This window comes from Bombina bombina, chromosome 3, assembly GCF_027579735.1.
Source record: "Bombina bombina isolate aBomBom1 chromosome 3, aBomBom1.pri, whole genome shotgun sequence".
NCBI lineage: Eukaryota > Metazoa > Chordata > Amphibia > Anura > Bombinatoridae > Bombina > Bombina bombina.
Genome location: NC_069501.1, coordinates 1,164,442,085 through 1,164,465,276, shown reverse-complemented (window position 1 = coordinate 1,164,465,276; position 23,192 = coordinate 1,164,442,085). Strand labels below are relative to the sequence as shown.

The window sequence follows — 23,192 nt, the reverse complement described above, 5'->3', positions numbered from 1 at the left end:
CCTTGGCCTTCCTTCCCTATCTAATGTCTGATCTAACTAACTCAGTCTCTGACTGCGAGTCAACAATAGTCACAGACTCAGTGAGGCAGCACTGCAGTAACCACTGTAGAAATTAGTACACTATGTAGATTCAGATTGTTTTTGTTTTAAGAAGAGAGGCAAGTTGTACACAGAGCTCTTAAACAAGGCTCCTATCCCCTCAACGGCTATCTCCTCAATGCGATTTTCGCGCCGTTGAGGGGGAGGAGCCTTGTGGGGGCCGTCACGTGTACGCAGCAGCGTATCAGAGGTAAGCTCAGGCAGACTGTGGGAGGAGGCAGAGCACAGGCTGAAGTGAATCGCACACTTCAGCCTGTGCGGTTAAGGCTCTATTACAGTTGCCGGGCTGGGAGGAGCTACGCCTGCACAGTGATGCATAGAGATCACTGTGCAGGATAGGGGCTCTCTGTTCGCACGTGCGAACAGGTTTAGAATAGGAGCGGTCAGGTGACTGGCGTGGGCGTGACGGCGCGCGGCGCACAAGAGACAGCAGCCGCAGTGCCTGGGGCTGGGCTGGCTGGTTGGGAGAAATCAGGAGGAGGAGACTGACTGACGCGGTGTGGGTCTGCCTGGTGGTGACGTCAGTGCAGCAGTCTGGGCTCTGCTCTGTCGTCCGGCGTCCGCCCGGTCCTAGCTCCCCTCCTGTTTGAGTTAAATACATGATGTGTGAATGTGATGATATTATACACAACACAGCCTGTCTGAGAGCCTGCCTTTAAGCCTTAACTTTATTATACCTACATTATGTGCTGAAATGATTATTTATGACACAATAATAATGATAATAAAAAATAAAATTATATATTTTTTTTTTGGCTTTTTTTTTTTTTCTCATGTTTTTTTTTTGGCTCATTTTTTTTTTCCTCTTTGCCCCTCTTGCCCCAGGGGGTTCACGTGTGACTGTGCACAAATGTCTTCTTATCTCTGCTGTTTATTCTCTCCTCATGAGTCTCCCTCTCTCTATATACAATGTATATCTCTCACTGACTTTGTGTCTTCTTATCTCTGCTGTTTATTTTCTCCTCATTAGTCTCCCTCTCTCTATATACAATGTATATCTCTCACTGACTTTGTGTCTTCTTATCTCTGCTGGTTATTCTCTCCTCATGAGTCTCCCTCTCTTGATATACAATGTATATCTCTCACTGACTTTGTTTCTTCTTATCTCTGCTGTTTATTCTCTCCTCATGAGTCTCCCTCTCTCTATATACAATGTATATCTCTCTTTGACTTTGTGTCTTCTTATCTCTGCTGTTTATTCTCCCCTCATGAGTCTCCCTCTCTCTATATGCAATGTATATCTCTCACTTACTTTGTGTCTTCTTATCTTTGCTGTTTATTCTCCACTCATGAGTCTCCCTCTCTATATACAATGTATATCTCTCACTGACTTTGTGTCTTCTTATCTGTGCTGTTTATTCTCCCCTCATGAGTCTCCCTCTCTCTATATACAATGTATATCTCTCACTGACTCTGTGTCTTCTTATCTCTGCTGTTTATTCTCTCCTCATGAGTCTCCCTCTCTCTATATACAATGTATATCTCTCACTGGCTTTGTGTCTTCTTATCTCTGCTGGTTTTTCTCCTCTCATGAGTCTCACTCTCTATATACAATGTATATCTCTCACTGACTTTGTGTCTTCTTATCTCTGCTGTTTATTCTCCCCTCATGAGTCTCCCTCTCTCTATATACAATGTATATCTCTCACTGACTTTGTGTCTTCTTATCTCTGCTGTTTTTTTCTCCCCTCATGAGACTCCCTCTATATATATACAATGTATATCTCTCACTGGCTTTGTGTCTTCTTATCTCTGCTGTTTATTCTCCCCTCATGAGTCTACCTCTCTCTATATACAATGTATATCTCTCACTGACTTTGTGTCTTCATATCTCTGCTGTTTATTCTCCCCTCATGTCTACCTCTCTCTATATACAATGCATATCTCTCACTGACTTTGTGTCTTCTTATCTCTGCTGTTTATTCTCCCCTCATGAGTCTCCCCCTCTCTATATACAATGTATATCTCTCACTGGCTTTATGTCTTCTTATCTCTGCTGTTTATTCTCCCCTCATGAGCCTCCCTCTCTCTATATACAATATATATCTCTCACTGGCTTTGTTTCTTCTTATCTCTGCGGTTTATTCTCCCCTAATGAGCCTCCCTCTCTCTATATACAATGTATATCTCTCACTGACTTTGTGTCTTCTTATCTCTGCTGTTTATTCTCTCCTCATGTGTCTCCCTCTCTATATATACAATGCATATCTCTAACTGGCTTTGTGTCTTCTTATCTTTGCTGTTTATTCTCTCCTCATGAGTCTCCCTGTCTCTATATACAATGTATATCTCTCATTGACTGTGTTTCTTCTTATTTCTGCAGTTTATTCTCTCCTCATGAGTCTCCCTCTCTCTATATACAATGTATATCTCTCATTGACTGTGTTTCTTCTTATCTCTGCTGTTTATTCTCTCCTCATAAACCTCCCTCTCTCTATATACAATGTATATCTCTCACTGACTTTGTGTCTTCTTATCTCTGCTGTTTATTCTCTCCTCATGAGTCTCCCTCTGTCTATATACAATGTATAGCTCTCACTGACTTTGTTTCTTCTTATCTCTGCTGTTTATTCCCTCCTCATGAGTCTCCCTCTCTCTATATACAATGTATATCACTCACTGACTTTGTGTCTTCTTATCTCTGCTGTTTATTCTCTCCTCATGAGTCTCCCTCTCTCTATATACAATGTATATCTCTCACTGACTTTGTGTCTTCTTATCTCTGCTGTTTATTCTCCCCTCATGTCTCCCTCTCTCTATATACAATGTATATCTCTCACTGGCTTTGTGTCTTCTTATCTCTGCTGGTTATTCTCTCCTCATGAGTCTCCATCTCTCTATATACAATGTATATCTCTCACTGACTTTAGGCTAGATTTATCAAAGGCAAGTCAAAGTGTCTGATATGTGCGCCTAAAACTGCGCCTCTACTCGCTTCTGTGGCGGCGCAATTCTGCGCTCATATTTATCATAAAACTGCCCGTAAATATGCGCCTTTTAAAACAGGCGAGCTGCAACGTATGTTGATAAATCCCGCTGGTCGCAATTGTACATCCCCATATTTATCATGATTCAACCGAAATTTTGCGCCCTAATCTAGTTCTATATTAGCAAAAGTATAGTATGCAAGTTGTCATTTTTAATTGTGCCTACTGCTCAACATTGATAAATTGTAATTTATATTTATATAAATATATATAGATAGATAGATAGATAGATAGATAGATAGATATGTATAGCGATTTGTGTCGCACCTACCCAATAGCCAACCGTGTGGCATTTCGCCATGTTCAAAAGAAGTATATAATTGTGATTGCTTCAGTATGTGGTAGTCATGGCATGACCCAGGGAAGCCAGACCTCACTTCCCAAATCTGAAGCTTGGAATCACACACAGCTTGTACATTGAAGGAGTGAAAACTTTTCCGATTTCTATACTGCTCCTCAACTGATGAAGGTGGTACCAATGCAATGTGAGTGCAGTCTATAGCACCTAGAACATTGGGAATCCCTGCAACATTATAAAATCCAATTTTTATTCTGTGCCACTGTTCTGAATTCTTTGGAACACATATGTATTTGTGTAAATGTTTTAAAATTGCCTTTAAAACAACAACCATATGCCTAGAAAATGAGGGCTGACTCATTCCTACAATTGGACTGGACACTGATTGAAAAGATCCTGTAGCTAAGAAATGTAGCACAGCCAACAATTTCACTATTCCAGGGATTGATCTTGTCCTTCTTGTGCTTGGCTCTAGGTCATGTTTTATAAGTCCATATAAATCTAAAATAGTTGCCCTGTTTAGCCTGAACCGTTTTTTAATTTCAGAATCAGTTAAAGCATGCAGGCCACAACGGGGCAGAAAAAGTCTCGGCGCTCGTTCGCGCCTTTGTAAGGGCATATCTCTGTAACAATCATCAGCCTCTTCCGAACGCCGAGCAGCGGATAAATGAGCTAAAATGAGAAAGTATTCCATTTTCAGATAGGTGAAAGTGGGCAATACTGAAGATTCGCCTATGTATATATGGCGCAAATGCAAAGACGTAATTCACTGCGAGACTACACTTCACTATTTGCGAGAAGTGATGCTGAATACCAGACAACTCTTATTTCTGTCTCTGCAAGTACAATTACGACTTGATCCCTATTGTGTATTAGCGCTCTCGGGAGCACGCCCACGCGCCTAGCGAAGTTAAGCGAGCTGCGAAAAAGTTTTATTCAGATAAGCGCAATTTTAGGCGCAGTGAACAATAATAAATATGAGGATCCTTTGATATGCGAGATTTTGAGCGTAATTACATGAGAAGTCCTTTGATAAATCTAGCACTTTGTGTCTGCTGGTTATTCTACTCTCATGAGTCTCCCTCTCTCTATATAAAATGTATATCTCTCACTGGCTGTGTTTCTTCTTATCTCTGCTGTTTATTCTCTCCTCATGAGTCTCCCTCTCTCTATATACAATGTATATCTCTCACTGACTTTGTGTCTTCTTATCTCTGCTGTTTATTCTCCACTCATGAGTCTCCCACTCTCTATATACAATGTATATCTCTCACTGACTTTGTGTCTTCTTATCTCTGCTGTTTATTCTCCCCTCATGAGTCTCACTCTCTCTATATACAATTTATATCTCTCACTGACTTTGTGTCTTCTTATCTCTGCTGTTTATTCTCCCCTCATGAGTCTCCCTCTCTCTATATACAATGTATATCTCTCACTGACTTTGTGTCTTCTTATCTCTGCTGTTTATTCTCCCCTCATGAGTCTCCCTCTCTCTATATACAATGTATATCTCTCACTGGCTTTGTGTCTTCTTATCTCTGCTGTTTATTCTCCCCTCATGAGTCTCCCTCTCTCTATATACAATGTATATCTCTCACTGACTTTGTGTCTTCTTATCTCTGCTGTTTATTCTCTCCTCATGAGTCTCCCTCTCTATATATACAATGTATATCTCTCACTGACTTTGTGTCTTCTTATCTCTGCTGTTTATTCTCCCCTCATGAGTCTCCCTCTCTCTATATACAATGTATATCTCTCACTGACTTTGTGTCTTCTTATCTCTGCTGTTTATTCTCCTCTCATGAGTCTCCCTCTCTCTATATACAATGTATATCTCTCACTGGCTTTCTGTCTTCTTATCTCTGCTGTTTATTCTCCTCTTATGAGTCTCCCTCTCTATATATACAATTTATATCTCTCACTGACTTTGTGTCTTCTTATCTCTGCTTTTTATTCTCCCCTCATGAGTCTCCCTCTCTCTATATACAATGTATATCTCTCACTGGCTTTGTGTCTTCTTATCTCTGCCGTTTATTCTCCCCTCATGAGTCTCCCTCTCTCTATATACAATGTATATCTCTCATTGACTTTGTTTCTTCTTATCTCTGCTGTTTATTCTCCCCTCATGAGTCTCACTCTCTCTATATACAATGTATATCTCTCACTGACTTTGTTTCTTCTTATCTCTGCTGTTCATTCTCCTCTCATGAGACTCCCTCTCTCTATATACAATGTATATCTCTCACTGACTTTGCTTCTTCTTATCTCTGCTGTTTATTCTCCCCTCATGAGTCTCTCTCTATATATACAATGTATATCTCTCACTGGCTTTGTGTCTTCTTATCTCTGCTTTTTATTCTCCCCTCATGAGTCTCCCTCTCTATATATACAATGTATATCTCTCACTGACTTTGTGTCTTCTTATCTCTGCTGTTTATTCTCCCCTCATGAGTCTCCCTCTCTATATATACAATGTATATCTCTCACTGACTTTGTGTCTTCTTATCATTGCTGTTTATTCTCCCCTCATGAGTCTCCCTCTTTCTATATACTATGTATATCTCTCACTGACTTTGTGTCTTCTTATCTCTGCTGTTTATTCTCTCCTCATGAGTCTCCCTCTCTTTATATACAATGTATATCTCTCACTGACTTTGTGTCTTCTTCTCTCTGCTGTTTATTCTCCCCTCATGAGTCTCCTTCTCTCTCTATACAATGTATATCTCTCACTGACTTTGTGTCTTCTTATCTATGCTGTTTATTCTCTCCTCATGAGTCTCCTTTTCTCTATATACAATGAATATCTCTCACTGGCTTTGTGTCTTCTTATCTCTGGTGTTTATTCTCTCCTCATGAGTCTCCCTCTCTCTATATACAATGTATATCTCTCACTGACTTTGTGTCTTCTTATCTCTGCTGTTTATTCTCTCCTCATGAGTCTCCCTCTCTCTATATACAATGTATATCTCTCACTGACTTTGTGTCTTCTTATCTCTGCTGTTTATTCTCCCCTCATGAGTCTCCCTCTCTCTATATACAATGTATATCTCTCACTGGCTTTGTGTCTTCTTATCTCTGCTTTTTATTCTCTCCTCATGAGTCTCCCTCTCTCTATGTACAATGTATATCTCTCACTGACTCTGTGTCTTCTTATCTCTGCTGTTTATTCTCCCCTCATGAGTCTCGATCTCTCTATATACAATTTATATCTCTCACTGACTTTGTGTCTTCTTATCTCTGCTGGTTATTCTCCCCTCATGAGCCTCCCTCTCTCTATATACAATGTATATCTCTCACTGACTTTGTTTCTTCTTATCCCTCTAGACAGTTTAGAAGGGGTTAGTTTAGAGGGGGGTTAGGTTGGAGGGTTTTTAATTTAGCAGGGGGTTTATCTTAGACGGGGATTAGTTAAGAGGGGGGCTAGGTGTTAGGTAGAGTAGGGTTAGATTTTGTTTGGGGAGTTTAAGTTTTTTATTTTTACTTAACTTAAAGGTTAAATTTGGAGTGGGATTAGGTATTAGTTTAGTTTGCATTTGGGGTTTATGGCAGCATAGGGGTTTATAGTTAGTGACATAGGGGTTAATAGTTGATTGCGGTGGGTATATGGTGGCATGGGGTTAATAATTGATTGCGACGGGTATATGACGGTTTAGAGGTTAATAGTTAGCAGCTTGCAGTGGGGATGTTGCGGTTTAGAGGTTAATAGCTACTTGTGGTGGATTTGTGGCAGTTTAGAGGTTAATAGTTAGATACTTGCGGTGGGTTTGTGGTGGCTTAGAGGTTAATAGCTACTTGCGGTGGATTTGTGGCAATTTAGAGGTTAATAGATAGCTACTTGCGGTGGGCTTATAGGTTAATAGTTAGCAACTTCTGATTGGTATATGGCGGCATAGGGGTTAATAGTTAGTTGATTGTGGTGAGTATATGGCAGTATAGGGGTTTATAGTTTCTTGATTGCGGTAAATATGTATGGCGGCATAGGGGTTAATAGTTGATTGTGGTAGGTATATGGCTGCATAAGGGTTAATACTTGATTGTGGTAGGTATATGGTGGCATAGGGGTTTATAGTTAGCAACTTAGGGGTTAATAGTTTGTTGATTGCCGTGGGTATATGGCGGCATAGGAGTTTATTGTTAGCAACATAGGGGTTAATAGTTAGTTGATTGCTGTGGGTATATGGTGGCATAGGGGTTAATAGTTGATTGCTTTAGCTATATGGTGTCATAGGGGTTAATAGTTAGTTGATTGCAGTGGGTATATGGTGGCAAAGGCGTTAATAGTTGATTGCTTTGGGTAAATGGCAGCATAGGGGTTAATAGTTGATTGTGTTGGGTATATGGCGGCAGAGGGATTTATAGTAAATTACATAGAAGTTTATAGTTAGCGACATAGTGATTAATATTTAGATACTAGCGGTGTGTATGTAGTGGTTTAGAGAATAATAGTTAGCGAGTTGCGGTGGGTATGTGGCGGTTTAGAGGATAATAGTTAGTAAATTGTGGTGGGGTTTGGTAGTTTAGAGGTTAATAGTTAGCAACTTGCTGTGGGGATGTGGTGGTTTAGAGGTTAATAGTTAGCAACTTGCGGTTGGTATATGTTGGCATAGGGGTTTATAGTTAGTTGATTGCAATGGGTATGTGGCAGCATAGGGATTAGTGGGATAGTACTTGTGGTGGGTTTGTGGCAGTTTACAGGTTAATAGTTAGCTACTTGCTGTGGGTTTGTGGAAGTTTACAGGTTAATAGTTAGCTACTTGCGGTGGGTTTGTGGCAGTTTACAGGTTAATAGTTAGCTACTTGTGGTGGGTTTGTGGCAGTTTACAGGTTAATAGTTAGCTACTTGCAGTGGGTTTGTGGTGGTTTAGAAGTTAATAGTTAGTGAGTTGCGGTGGGTTTGTGGCGGTTAAGAGGTTATTAGTTAGGGAGTTGTGGTAGGTTAGTGGCAGTTTAGAGGCTAATAGTTAGCGAGTTTTGGTGGGTTTGTGGCGGTTTAGAGTTTAAAAGCGAGTTGTGGTGGGTTTGTGGCAGTTTAGAGGTTAATAGTTAGCTACTTGTGGTGGGTTTGTGGAGGTTTAGAGGTTAATAGTTAGCTACTTGCGGTGGGTTTGTGGAGGTTTAGAGGTTAATAGTTAGATACTTGCATTGGGTTTGTGGTGGTTTAGAGGTTAATAGTTAGATACTTGCAGTGGGGATGTTGCGATTTAGAGGTTAATAGTAAGGTATTTGCGATGGATTTGTGGGCGGCTTAGAGGTTAATAGTTAGCTACTTGTGGTGGATTTGTGGTGGTTTAGAGGTTAATAGTTAGATACTTGTGGTGGATTTGTGGCGGCTTAGAGGTTAATAGTTAGCTACTCTGCGGTGGATTTGTGGCGGTTTAGAGGTTAATAGTTAGCAACTTGCGGTGGGTTTGTGGCAGCATATAGGTTAATAGTTAGCAACTTATGGTTGGTATATGGCGGCATAGGGGTTAATAGTTAGTTGATTTGGTGGATATATGGCGGTATAGGGGTTTATAGTTAGTTGATTGTGGTGGATATATGGCGGCATACGGATTTATACTTAGCGACATAGGGGTTAATAGTTAGTTGATTGTGGTGGGTATATGGCTGCATAAGGGTTAATACTTGATTGTGGAGGGTATATGGTGGCATAGGGGTTTATAGTTAGCAACATAGGGGTTAATAGCTAGTTGATTGTGGTGGGTATATGGCGGCATAGGGGTTAATAGTTAGTTGATTGCCGTGGGTATATGGTGGCATAGGGGTTAATAGTTGATTGCTTAGGTATATGGTTTTCTTGGGGTTAATAGTTAGTTGATTGCAGTGGGTATATGGTGGCAAAGGTGTTAATAAATGATTGCTTTGGGTAAATGGCGGCATAGGGGTTAATAGTTGATTGTGGTGGGTATATGGCGGCAGAAGGATTTATAGTAAACGACATAGAGGTTAATAGTTAGTGACATACGGCTAGATTTAGAGTTTTGCGGCCAAAGGGGTGCATTAGCTACGTGTGTTTCCCCCACCCCCCCCCCCGCACCTTTTAAACAACGCTGGTATTTAGAGTTCTCTGAAGGGCTGCGTTAGGCTCCAAAAAGGGAGCATAGAGCATAATTTACCGCCACTTGAACTCTAAATACCAGCGTTGCTTACGGACGCTGCCAGCTTCAAAAACGTGCTCGTGCACGATTTCCCCATAGGAAACAATGGGGCAGTTTGAGCTTGAAAAAAACCTAACACCTGCAAAAAAGCAGCGTTCAGCTCCTAACGCAGCCCCATTGTTTCCTATGGGGAAACACTTCCTAAGTCTGCACCTAACACCCTAACATGTACCCCGAGTCTAAACACCCCTAACCTTACACTTATTAACCCCTAATCTGCCACCCCCGCTATCGCTGACCCCTGCATTTTATTATTAACCCCTAATCTGCCGCTCCGTACACCGCCGCAACCTACATTATAGCTATGTACCCCTAATCTGCTGCCCCTAACATCGCCGACCCCTATATTATATTTATTAACTCCTAATCTGCCCCCCAATGTCTCCCCTACCTTACCTACACTTATTAACCCCTAATCTGCCAACCGGACCTCGCCGCAACTATAATAAATGTATTAACCCCTAAACCGCCTCACTCCTGCCTCAAAAACCCTATAATAAATAGTATTAACCCCTAATCTGCCCTCCCTAACATCGCCGACACCTAACTTCAAGTATTAACCCCTAATATGCCGACCGGACCTCACCGCTACTCTAATAAATGTATTAACCCCTAAAGCTAAGTCTAACCCTAACCCTAACACCCCCCTAAGTTAAATATAATTTAAATCTAACGAAATAAAATAAATCTTTTTAAATAAATTAATCCTATTTAAAGCTAAATACTTACCTGTAAAATAAACCCTAATATAGCTACAATATAACTAATAATTATATTGTATCTATTTTAGGATTTATATTTATTTTACAGGCAACTTTGTATTTATTTTAACTAGGTACAATAGCTATTAAATAGTTATTTACTATTTAATAGCTACCTAGTTAAAATAATTATAAAAAATTACCTGTAAAATAAATCCTAACCTAAGTTACAATTAAACATAACACTACACTATCAATAAATTAATTAAATAAACTACCTACAATTATCTACAATTAAATCAACTAAACTAAATTACAAAAAAAACACTAAATTACAAAAAATAAAAAAAGATTACAAGAATTTTAAACTAATTACACCTACTCTAATCCCCCTAAAAAATAACAAAGCCCCCCAAAATAAAAAAAATCCCTACCCTATTCTAAAATAAAAAGTAAACAGCTCTTTTGCCTTACCAGCCCTTAAAAGGGCCTTTTGCGGGGCATGCCCCAAAGTAAACAGGTCTTTTGCATTTTAAAAAAACATACAATAACCCCCCCCAACATTATAACCCACCACCCACATACCCCTAATCTAACCCAAACCCCCTTAAATAAACCTAACACTAAGCCCCTGAAGATCTCCCTACCTTATCTTCACCACGCCGGGTATCACCGATCCGTCCAGAAGAGGGTCCAAAGTCTTCATCCTGTCCGGCAAGAAGAGGTCCAGAAGAGGCTCCAAAGTCTTCATCCTATCCGGCAAGAAGAGGACATCCGGACCGGCAGACATCTTCATCCAGGCGGCGTCTTCTATCTTCATCCATCCGGCGCGGAGCGGGACCATCTTGAAGCAGCCAACGCGGATACATCCTCTTCTTCCGACGACTCCCGACGAATGAAGGTTCCTTTAAGTGACGTCATCCAAGATGGCGTCCCTCGAATTCTGATTGGCTGATAGGATTCTATCAGCCAATCGGAATTAAGGTAGGAAAAATCTGATTGGCTGATTGAATCAGCCAATCAGATTCAAGTTCAATCCGATTGGCTGATCCAATCAGCCAATCAGATTGAGCAAGCATTCTATTGGCTGTTCCGATCAGCCAATAGAATACTTGCTCAATCTGATTGTCTGATTCAATCAGCCAATCAGATTTTTCCTACCTTAATTCCGATTGGCTGATAGAATCCTATCAGCCAATCGGAATTCGAGGGACGCCATCTTGGATGATGTCACTTAAAGGAACCTTCATTCGTCGGGAGTCGCCGGAAGAAGAGGATAGATCCACGTCGGCTGCTTCAAGATGGTCCCGCTCTGCGCCGGATGGATGAAGATAGAAGACGCCGCCTTGATGAACATGTCTACCGGTCTGGATGTCCTCTTCTTGCCGGATAGGATGAAGAATTCAGAGCCTCTTCTGGACCTCTTCTTGCCGGATAGGATGAAGACTTCGCACCCTCTTCTGGACGGATCGGTGATACCCGGCGTGGTGAAGATAAGGTAGGGAGATCTTCAGGGGCTTAGTGTTAGGTTTATTTAAGGGGGGTTTGGGTTAGATTAGGGGTATGTGGGTGGTGGGTTGTAATGTTGGGGGGGGGTATTGTATGTTTTTTTAAAATGCAAAAGAGCTGTTTACTTTAGGGCATGCCCCGCAAAAGGCCCTTTTAAGGGCTGGTAAGGCAAAAGAGCTGTTTACTTTTTATTTTAGAATAGGGTAGGGAATTTTTTTATTTTGGGGGGCTTTGTTATTTTTTTAGGGGGGTTAGAGTAGGTGTAATTAGTTTAAAATTCTTGTAATCTTTTTTTATTTTTTGTAATTTAGTGGGGGTTTTTTTTGTAATTTAGTTTAGTTGATTTAATTGTAGATAATTGTAGGTAGTTTATTTAATTAATTTATTGATAGTGTAGTGTTAGGTTTAATTGTAACTTAGGTTAGGATTTATTTTACAGGTAATTTTGTAATTATTTTAACTAGGTAGCTATTAAATAGTTATTAACTATTTAATAGCTATTGTACCTAGTTAAAATAAATACAAAGTTGCCTGTAAAATAAATATAAATCCTAAAATAGATACAATATAATTATTAGTTATATTGTAGCTATATTAGGGTTTATTTTACAGGTAAGTATTTAGCTTTAAATAGGATTAATTTATTTAATAAGATTTATTTTATTTCATTAGATTTAAATTATATTTGACTTAGGGGGGTGTTAGGGTTAGGGTTAGACTTAGCTTTAGGGGTTAATACATTTATTAGAGTAGCGGTGAGGTCCAGTCGGCAGATTAGGGGTTAATACTATTTATTATAGGGTTTTTGAGGAGGGAGAAGTGTTCCCTCTAAGGCCAGTTTTGTGTGCGGCCCAGCAGTGAAACAGTTAATTAGGTAACCACACCCTGTAATTAGCAAACACTGCACAATGCAGATGGCAAGGTATGGTTTTCTTGTTAACTGTTTCACTGCTGGGCTGCACACAAAACTGTCCTTAGAGGGAACACTGGGCGGGAGTGAGGCGGTTTAGGGGTTAATACATTTATTATAGTTGCGGCGAGGTCCGGTCGGCAGATTAGGGGTTAATAAGTGTAGGTAGGTAGCGGCGACGTTGGGGGGGCAGATTAGGGGTTAATAAATATTATGTAGGTGTCGGCGATGTTAGGGGCAGCAGATTAGGGGTACATAGGGATAATGTAGGTTGCGGCGGTGTGCGATCGGCAGATTAGGGGTTAAAAAATTTAATTATACTGGCAGCGATGTGGGGGACCTCGGTTTAGGGGTACATAGGTAGTTTATAGGTGTTAGTGTACTTTAGAGCACAGTAGTTAAGAGCTTTATGAACCGGCGTTAGCCCATAAAGTTCTAACACTCCTTTCAGCCAAGACTCTAAATACCAGCGTTAGAAAGATCCCATTGAAAAGATAGGATACGCAATTGGCGTAAGGGGATCTGCGGTATGGAAAAGTCGCGGCTGGAAAGTGAGCGTTAGACCCTTTCCTGACTGACTCTAAATACCAGAGGCGGGCCAAAACCAGCGTTAGGACCCCTTAACGCTGGTTTGGATGGCTAACGCAAAACTCAAAATCTAGGTGATAGTGATTAATATTTAGATTCTAGTGGTTTAGAGATTAATAGTTAGCGAGTTGCGGTGTGTATGTGGTGGTTTAGAGGTTAATAGTTAGCAACTTGCTATGGGGATGTGGTGGTTTAGAGGTTAATAGTTAGCAACTTGCGGTTGGTATATGTTGGCATAGGGGTTTATAGTTAGTTGATTGCAATGGGTATGTGGCAGCATAGGGATTAGTGGGAGAGTACTTGTGGTGGGTTTGTGGTAGTTTACAGGTTAATAGTTAGCTACTTGTGGTGGGTGTGTGGCAGTTTACAGGTTAATAGTTAGCTACTTGGGTGGGTTTGTGGCAGTTTACAGGTTAATAGTTAGCTACTTGGGTGGGTTTTTGGTGGTTTAGAGGTTAATAGTTAGTGAGCTGCGGTGGGTTAGTGGTGGTTAAGAGGTTAATCGTTAGGGAGTTGCGGTGAGTATGTGGCGGTTTAGAGGTTAATAGTTAGCGAGTTGTGGTGGGTTTGTGGCGGTTTAGAGGTTAATAGTGAGTTGCAGTGGGTTTGTGGCAGTTTAGAGGTTAATAGTTAGCTACTTGTGGTGGGTTTGTGGTGGTTTAGAGGTTAATAGTTAGCGAGTAGCAGTGGGTTTGTGGCAGTTTAGAGGTTAATAGATACTTGTGGTGGGTTTGTGGCGGTTTAAAGGTTAATAGTTAGCTACTTGCGGTGGGTTTGTGGAGGTTTAGAGGTTAATAGATGATTGTGTTGGGTTTGTGATGGTTTAGAGGTTAATATTTAGATACTTTCTGTATTTTTGTGGAGGTTTAGAGGTTAATAGCTACTTGCGTTGGGTTTGTGGCCGTTTAGAAGTTAATAGTTAGCATCTTGTGGTGGGTTTGTGGTGGTTTAGAGGTTAATAGTTAGCATCTTGTGGTGGGTTTGTGGTGGTTTAGAGGTTAATAGTTAGCTACTTGCGGTGGGTTTGTGGCAGTTTAGAGGTTAATAATTAGATACTTGTGGTGGGTTTGTGGCGGTTTAGAGGTTAATAGTTAGAATCTTGTGGTGGGTTTGTGGTGGTTTAGAGGTTAATAGCTAGCTACTTGCGGTGGGTTTGTGGCAGTTTAGAGGTTAATAGTTAGCTACTTGCTGTGGGCTTGTGGTGGTTTAGAGGTTAAGAGTTAGCAACTTGCGGTGGGTATGTGGCGGTTTAGAATTAATAGTGTAGTGTTAGTTTGCGATTGTGGGGTACTTCGGTTTAGGGTTTTTAGGATTAGCGGTTAGGCAGATAGCAGTTTTATTCTAGGGATCCTTTACTATACATCTCCAATATGGTCGGCGATGCTGGGTGTTGCCTAAGCCAGCATCGCTGACCAATGGCGTGTATAGTATATGTCTCTCGTGATGCCACTATCTCAAGAGCTTGGAATATTCCGACAAGCTCGCTCGACAAATCGGCGGATCCCTTAGAATATTTTGCCGCTTTGTAGCACTTTTGATCATCGGTACCTAAGTGAGTAGTGCCGAATCTCCCCATTAACATAAAACCTTACCAGGCACTAAGGGAAAAGACACATCTATATGGAGAAGTTTCAGTCTTTGGAGAGGGGTCTTGCATGGTTCCCAAACCGCGGACTTGCTGTACTAGTGACTTATGATGTGCGGCAGTTGGCAGGGAGATGAAAGCTTTGTCTCTGATTTGTTTAAGAAGCCTGTGAGCTGTCTGAGGTTCAATAGAGGTTAGATATTCAGGTATGTTTGCATTCAGTTCAGACACGATCAGTTATACAGCACAGAGAGGGTTAATGTCACTATTTAATGATTTATGTAAAGTCAATGCCTGGACAGTTTGTGCAGAATTAGAGCCACAGGTTACATATGAAATAGATCACCTGATCAATATCTCCAGTTAATGCCGTGAGCTCATATTAATTAGCTTTAAATGAAGATAATTATACATCACAATGCCCCGCTAGATACACACAGACTGCACTTCATTTTACAGCTAAGGAATTCCGCAGCTAATTCGATAGGGTGATGAGATTGAGTTGCTGCTGTAATTAACAGAAATTGATGCTGAACAGGGTTTATTGGCTGAAACTCATCAGCCTTTCTAGCTTCACCAGATTCACTAAAGCTCCCTCCAGCCTCTCCAGCTTCACCAGTTCCTATGTTATTCTATGTAACAGATTCACTAAAGCTCCCTCCATCCTCACCAGTTCATATGTTATTTTATGTAACTGATTCACTAAAGCTCCCTCCATCCTCTCTGGCTTCACCAGTTCCTATGTAATGCAATGTAACTGATTCACTAAAGCTGTAAATTAAATTTAGCAGGCAAGCTTAACACATATAATAAGTACCTTGGAATTCAAAAGAGCAAATCATTTACTCATAGTGGTGCAGCCCCAAAAACAATATATTTTTTTTTAAATTGCAAAAGATAGACACCTAAGATATACGAGTCTAGGTGCAAAAGAAAAGAATTCAGCACTCTTTTATAAATTTATATTATTTATTATATGTATGTAGTAGAAATGAAAATTAAGAATATCCTGTCATCCCAGCAAGGCAAGTAGACTTGATAATGCCCCACTGTAAAAAGATTTAGCACAGTCCATTGTAGTAAGTCCCTCTGCTTTAGCGCCATTAACTCAAAAAACTTCCGATCTGATGTCGGAAGTTTTTTGAGGGACTTTCTTCCATTACACCTCTTGGAGTAGGTGTTCCTCTGTAGTTTTTTCCTCCCACAGGTGTTAACCCATAGAAAAGCTGTTAAAACAGGAAATAATAAGGAGAATTCTCATTATTTCCTGTTTTAACAGCTTTTCTCTTTTCTATGGGCTAACACCTGTGGGAGGAAAAAACTACAGAGGAACATCTACTCCAAGAGGTTGATGACACGTCACTGACTTCCACCTATACACACTGGAATTCTACCACCCTCTACTAGTTGCGGTAACTTACCTCATCAGATTGAGGTATCTTCTGGTAAGGGGAATATTATTCCACCTAGTTATCCTACTGGATTCTTCATTCTATAGAAATAACTTTTATCATTATTGACTTTGAATCATATCATTTTCTATTGTCTCTACTTGTCTTATGTTTTATGTTTTAGTATAGAAATCTCATGCCCTCTATTTTCTTAATATATATATATACTGTATATATACTGTATGCATACCCAGGACATACTTGAAAACGAGAGAAATCTCAATATATCCTTCCTGGTAAAATATTTTATAAATAAATAAATAAATAAATAAATAAATAAATATATAAGGGAATCTGAATAAGCTCAAACCTAACAGAGAAAACATTAATTTCTTCTTTGACTGGAATGAGTATTAAAGTGATGGTAAACTTGACATGTTTTAAAATCAGTCTCAGAATCTGAGCAATATTTTAGATGAACTTTAATTGATCACTTCTATTAAAGATTCTCTGTTATTTACTTTTAATCTAGCTGTGCCATTGTAAATCCCAGTGCTCCGGCCGCTCACTTCAAAAGTATTTTTTTTTGTAAGCTAACAGTTTGAACTGTTCTCTAACTAGTTACAAAAAATGTGCTGTATGGTTAATGTGCCAATTGGAGAACAGTTCAAACCTTTAGCTTACAAAAAAAAAAACACTTGAAATGGGCAGCCAGAGCACGTGGTATTAGAATGGCACAGCTAGATTTAAAAGTCAGTTACAGTGCAACATCATTAGAGGTGATCAATTACAGTCCATCTAAGATATTGCTTCCAGACCTGATTTTAAAACATGTAACGTTTATCATCACTTTAAAGGGACATTAAACCAATAATTTTTCTTTCAAGATTTAGAAAGAACATGCAATTTTAAACAACTTTCTAATTTACTTCTATTATCTAATATGCTTAATTCTCTTGACATCCTTTGCTTAAAAGCATATCTAGATAGGCTCAGTAGCTGCTGATTGATGACTGCACATAGATGCCTTGTGTGATTGGCTCACCCATGTGCATTGTTATTCCTTCAACAAAGGATATCTGAAAAATGAAGCAAATAAAAGTAAATTGGAACTTTTTTTAAATTGTATTCTCTTTCTGAATTATGAAAGATATTTTTTGGGTTTAATATTCCTTTAAGGTCGGATCCTATTTTATTTTATGAGGAATGATTTTATTTAGGAAGAGGGGACAGATTAGGGTTAAAGGGATAGAAATGTCAACATTGAAATGTGCTTGAGTGAATTTTAATTTGAAATAGATACAGTTTTGCAATATACTTAGTTTAGCAAAAATGCTTCTAGTAAAATGTATTACTATTTCAGAAGCATACGCACATATGCTACATGTGACCAGAGGAGTGCAGGGGGTATATAGAGGTAGTGGTCAGCGAGAAAAGGGTATTAATTGTGTTTAGAGGCTGTTTTGAGTAAAATTCACACACAAGTTTATTTAACAAATGTAAACAAAGTTTTGCAATTGTTTAAAACCTACAATAAAGTGTAATATGTTTATACATTGATTACATTACATCACTATAAAGTCCATTCACCCAGAAATGTTTAGCTACATGAAATAGCAACAATAAAATGATATCATAAATGTAAAAGAAATGTTTGATATTTACTACACAAACTATTTCTGGTCTTTAAATGTAATGATAGTTACTTTATTTTTTATATATGAAGTGAAGATAACTTACATATTCATTTTTTTTTTTTCATGCCATAACTATCTAACCCAAGCTGTAATGTGTGTAGCATAGAACATTAGATTCTGCATATAACAGAAAATAGGTACCTGTATGTTAAAGTTTTTTTTTCCCATTTGGGCTCCCCTGGAAAGAGATGATAATTTGCTACATCCGGCATGCCACACCTTGGTTTCTTCATAATTGAAACTGTGGAATAATCTAATTTTCCAGTAACTTGGAGGCCAAAAAATTGCTGCATTTTCTTCAACTTACTTGATAGAGATACGCTTCCGGCTACCATTTCAGATATCTGTAATTTTCCACTGTTACTATAATACTTATCAAGATATTCCTGTAATTAGAAAAAGAAAAACATGGAATTTTACATGACTTTGTGTAAGTAGGCAAAGGGACAGTTTACTGCAAAATTAGTTTTCCTTTAATAACATGTTACCAGCACAGCATTAAATATATGGGCAGTTGTTCCTTTAGGTTTGTTTTTTAATTTAAAAATGATGTTTTTGCTAATTGAAACCTTAATATTTGCTCTGTGTGTGTATATATATATATCTCATAGTTCCAATTGCTAGAATAAACCATAAATGACAAATCAAGTAAATTGAATGCTATGCTGTTGCTATAACAAGCCACTGGAGAAACATTAAAGGAACAACTAGCTGATAAAAGTATATTTTATTTCAAATAATAACCAAAAACAGCTTTTTTAAATTTCAAAATAAAGTTAAACGGACTATTTGTAAACAATAAACACTGAATGTATTGAAGGGGAAACATACTGTATTTATTTGTGTGTGTGTGTTTTTTCTTCTAGTGTATTTTATTTTCATTTACACATAAAAAACAAACAAATAAATAAAAACATTCTCAAGAATTCTAAAACAACTGCTAAATCTTTCTTCTGGTTCCTAAAATAACTTTTTTGTAAGATTTAAAAAAATAAAATCAGTTTTAAGTAATAAATGTCCATACTTTCATGATGAAATCCATGTACCTAATGATTAAAGGGCTTTCCAATTTACTTCTATCATCCAATTTTTTTTTCCGTTTTCTTGTTATCCTTTGTTGAAAAGCAGGAAGGCAAGTTCAGGAGCGTGCACGTGTCTGCAGCACTATATGGCCGTAGTTTTGTGACAATGTTATACATTAGCAAGCGCACTAGATGGCAGCACTATTTCCTCTCATGTAGTGCTTCAGACATGTGCACGCTACCTACCTAGATATCTCTTCAACAATGAATAATATGAGAACAAAGCAAATTTTATAATTGAAGTAAACTGGAAATCTTTTTAATATTGTATTCTCTATTAGACTTGTGCGCAGCGAAAAAAATTGTTTCGGTTCGTTTTGGATCGATTTGGATGTTTTCGAATTTCGTTTTTGGATCGATTCGAATTCTGATACATTCGAATGCATTAGTTTCGGATTCGTTCGGATTCAAATAAATTCGGATGTATTCAGTTTGGATTCGATTCATTAATTCGGAAGTTCGTTATGTGTTAGGTGGGATGTGCTGTGTATTAGACTAGTATTATGTACTGTAATATTAGTTGTAACCCATAGCAGAGTGATATAACCTAATATACAGTACAATACTAGTGTAATTGTGATTAGTCCATGGCCATCCGAATGTTCCGAATAAATCCAAACTAATTCGGATTTATTTGTTAGATTCGGTGCTACTGTAATTTGGAAATTCTAATCGATACGAATCTGACAAATTCGTCCGAATTTAAATTTGAAACGAAACGAAACGCACATGTCTATGATCTATCTAGGTTTTATGTGCCTATAAATACACAGTAAATATATATGGGTTCATAATACACAAGAGTAGCTAATACATCTCAACGATAAACACACTTCCCAACAATTCATTTTCACTAAGAAGTATAAAAACTTAATTGTGAAAAACAAACACCTAATGTAAATTAAAACCACATATATAGGGATTAGCACGTTTTTTTTTTTAACAAATATACCATCGATATGAGAAGAGGAACACAGAAGTGTTTAATTGTTTTATTGTGTTTGGCTATACTAAAATACAGAATATTACCTAGAGAAGTCAAAAGATACATTTCTAAAAGTTTAGACAACAAAAAATGATTTGACTGTTACACTAATGATTATCTCATATATAGCAATCCACTAGCCAAATTACCCCAAGAGATACAATTAACGTATGAGCATAGATACATTGTTACTATAAGTGGTAATGTTCCATTAAAATTATATGAATGTTACATTGTTGACAAAATTAATTGTATTTCTCTGTAGTATTTACAAAATAAGAAGACCATAGATGTTATTCAGAATGTTCTCATGTACAATGATAAAACTAGGTTACTAGTAAAGAAAAAATATTTTGTTTCTGAGGACAACATCTCCCATCAAATTACATTATCAGTGGGGCACATTACTAATATTATTGAACTATAATAATTTTCAGAATATTTTCTTATGAGATCTGATTTCTGTATATACCATGTTGGCACCAAGGTGACTTTTTCTTATGACTAGAAAGAGTTAGTTGCCTTGTCCAGCACCCATAGCCTGTTTCACTTAAAGATAATTTAAACTCTGTTTAAAAGAGCCAAATACTGCAAAGAGAGAATTATTACTATTATTATTATTATTAGTAGTAGCAGTATTATTATTATCGTTTAATTATAAAGCGGCAACAGATTACACAGTGCTGTATCATTAAGTAGACAGTTATGAGGTACAATAAACAGAATACATATACATAAATTGTACATATACAGTTATGGAGTACAATAATCAGAAATCAATTATATAACTGTAAATCATAAGGGTAAATGGCCTTGCCCCTTGAATCACTATAAACTGTAAACCATTTTTTACATAAAATCGACTGGACAGGTGGACTTACATGCTAAAGGAATTTGACATCATGGGGATGTATAATAAAGTCAGTAATACGAATACTCAAATCTTATAATCTTTATTTGGTAGTAGCCAGCGCAAATAATGGCCATAACATATGAATAGATAAGATAAGTGATGGTTTTCTCAGCTAAAAGTTTGCTTCTATACAGTGATCCCTGTTTGTTTGCAGAGCTGTGCTGATGAATTTTTGAGTGAAAAAATGTATTTCTATATTCAGGGAATTCAGAAATGTTTAGAGATTGTTTTACTGTGACATATTTTACTAATTCCCCTTTGTAATACTGTCCTGTATTAATACGAATTTAAAAGAGCTGCAAACTCATAGCCAATCCAGATTTAATATATGAATAATTCACAAAAGAGTGATTTGGCACAAAAAATAAATTATCAAAATATTTTAAACATATTTTTATTAATGACATTCACATACCAAAGGATTTAAAAAATAAAATACCTGAATGCTTATTGAAATGGTTGACTGTGGTCAAGTAGGAATGCAGTGAATTCCTATATTTATAGAATTCTCTGATTATTGAATGCTACAATAAAATCTCTGTCATGCATTCACTAACAGGGAGTTACCCTAAGTATTCTTCAAAGAGTGAGTTGGGTTGTGTATATTCAATTGTTATTTTTGTGATCTCACAAAACCAAACATAACCATCAATGTACTTAAAAGTAAGTATGTATAATTAATTGTTATAATACTAATTGATACATATTAAAGAACTATTAAACGTTAAATACAATATAAGTAGCTTTAACTTTATATTTAATGTTTTATTGTGACATTGCCATGTTTGAGAAAGCACATAAAAGCTTAAACTAAATCCATGATGAAATTAGTTATTAGTATTTACAAGATTCCTGAGACTGAACCTGTGAAATATCCAGCTATTTTAATGTAACAAATTTAAAAGTGTTAAAATATTAAACATTAGCTAACTTCACTCATAGTACAATAACTCACGACTGCATTCAAATCTAGCAAAGGCATTTCTATGACCACAAACATTGTAACATGTATTATTTTATTGTAAGTACTGTATTAAATAGAATTAAAAAAAATCCTTTCACAAGAAGCAAGGACTGAGATAACCTGGATTACAGTAATGGTAAACTCTCCCTTTTTTTAAATTAGATCTGGACTGTTAGTGAAATTTTAGATGGATTTTCATTCATTAGTTGTAATAAAGGTTTGAATAAAGTTGCGATATAACTTGCTTTTTAATATTTAAAAATGAAATTCAAATTCCCTGCACTAAGCCGCCCACTTCAAAAATCAATTTTTCCTGTGAACTAACAGTTTGAATTGTTGTCCAATCAGCGCCCTAGTTACAACAAAAGGGCCATATGGGGAGAGTGCTGGTTGGATAACAATTCAAACCCTTAGCTCACAGAAATATTTTGAAGTGGCCGGCAGGAATAAGGGTAATTTCATATCTATATTAAAAAGTTATAGCTCATCTTCATTACATCTGATGAATTAAACTCCACCTAAAATATCACTAACATCCCAAATCAGTTTTTTAAAAGCAGAAGAGTTTACCATCACTTTAAGTAGAATCAGACGACACATACTGGAACTACACTCATGCTCACATACAAATCATTTCATATGTATTTTTTTTTAAATGACTGCAAGCAATGTATTCAAATACTATATACATAATGTTTGAAATAATATCTATTTACAAATAATAATACATTAACACCATTAGTGTTTAAAAAGGAATAAAAAAACACTAACGTGTATTACATTTCATTTTTCTCCCCCCCCCCCTTTATTTGGCATCCCCCCAAAAAAAAACATTTCCCACCAACCTTGGCAGTATAAATGTCCTTCCAGTTTGAAAGTGCAAATACAGCTGGTGCCGCTAAACACAATTTCCAAGAAATAATTAAAAAACATAAAATCCATAAAAAGTCAGAAAACTTCATTTTTAAATATTGATTGAAAATGTTGAAGTCTGCAGAGGTAAAAGATATAAAGTGAAAAAAAAAATAGATGTTCAGCTTTTTATACTGTAGACATGATCCGAAAACACAAACACGATGATTCACGTCTCAGTATATAATTACAGTATTACAATTGTAGGGGAAAAAAATAAAACAATAATTTTAGCACTTGGTAAAATGATGTTGTCTTCATGGGAAGAAGAGGATTGATTTGGTAAAATCTGTAAATTAACGCAATAAATCAAGTTTTATTTTAGACATCTTGTATTCTCAAAACAATGAATTAAATGTTCAACAACAATTTGTTTTGTATCTTTTTCCATTAAATATTTTACCTTGTGAGTG

At 37.4% G+C, this 23,192-nt stretch overlaps 1 protein-coding gene across 1 annotated transcript in view; it reads right to left on the bottom strand.

The window, feature by feature from the left end:
- Positions 1–22,829, bottom strand: part of MMP20 (matrix metallopeptidase 20) — a 93,994-nt gene extending 71,165 nt beyond the window's left edge. Inside the window, exons 1-2 of the mRNA XM_053705065.1 lie at positions 22,713–22,829; positions 18,065–18,309 (exon numbers count right to left, since the gene is read on the bottom strand). Of these exons, the coding sequence (XP_053561040.1) occupies positions 18,065–18,309; positions 22,713–22,829 (362 nt within the window). The remainder of the gene's footprint in view (positions 1–18,064; positions 18,310–22,712) is intronic.
- Between the last annotated feature and the right edge of the window lie 363 nt (positions 22,830–23,192).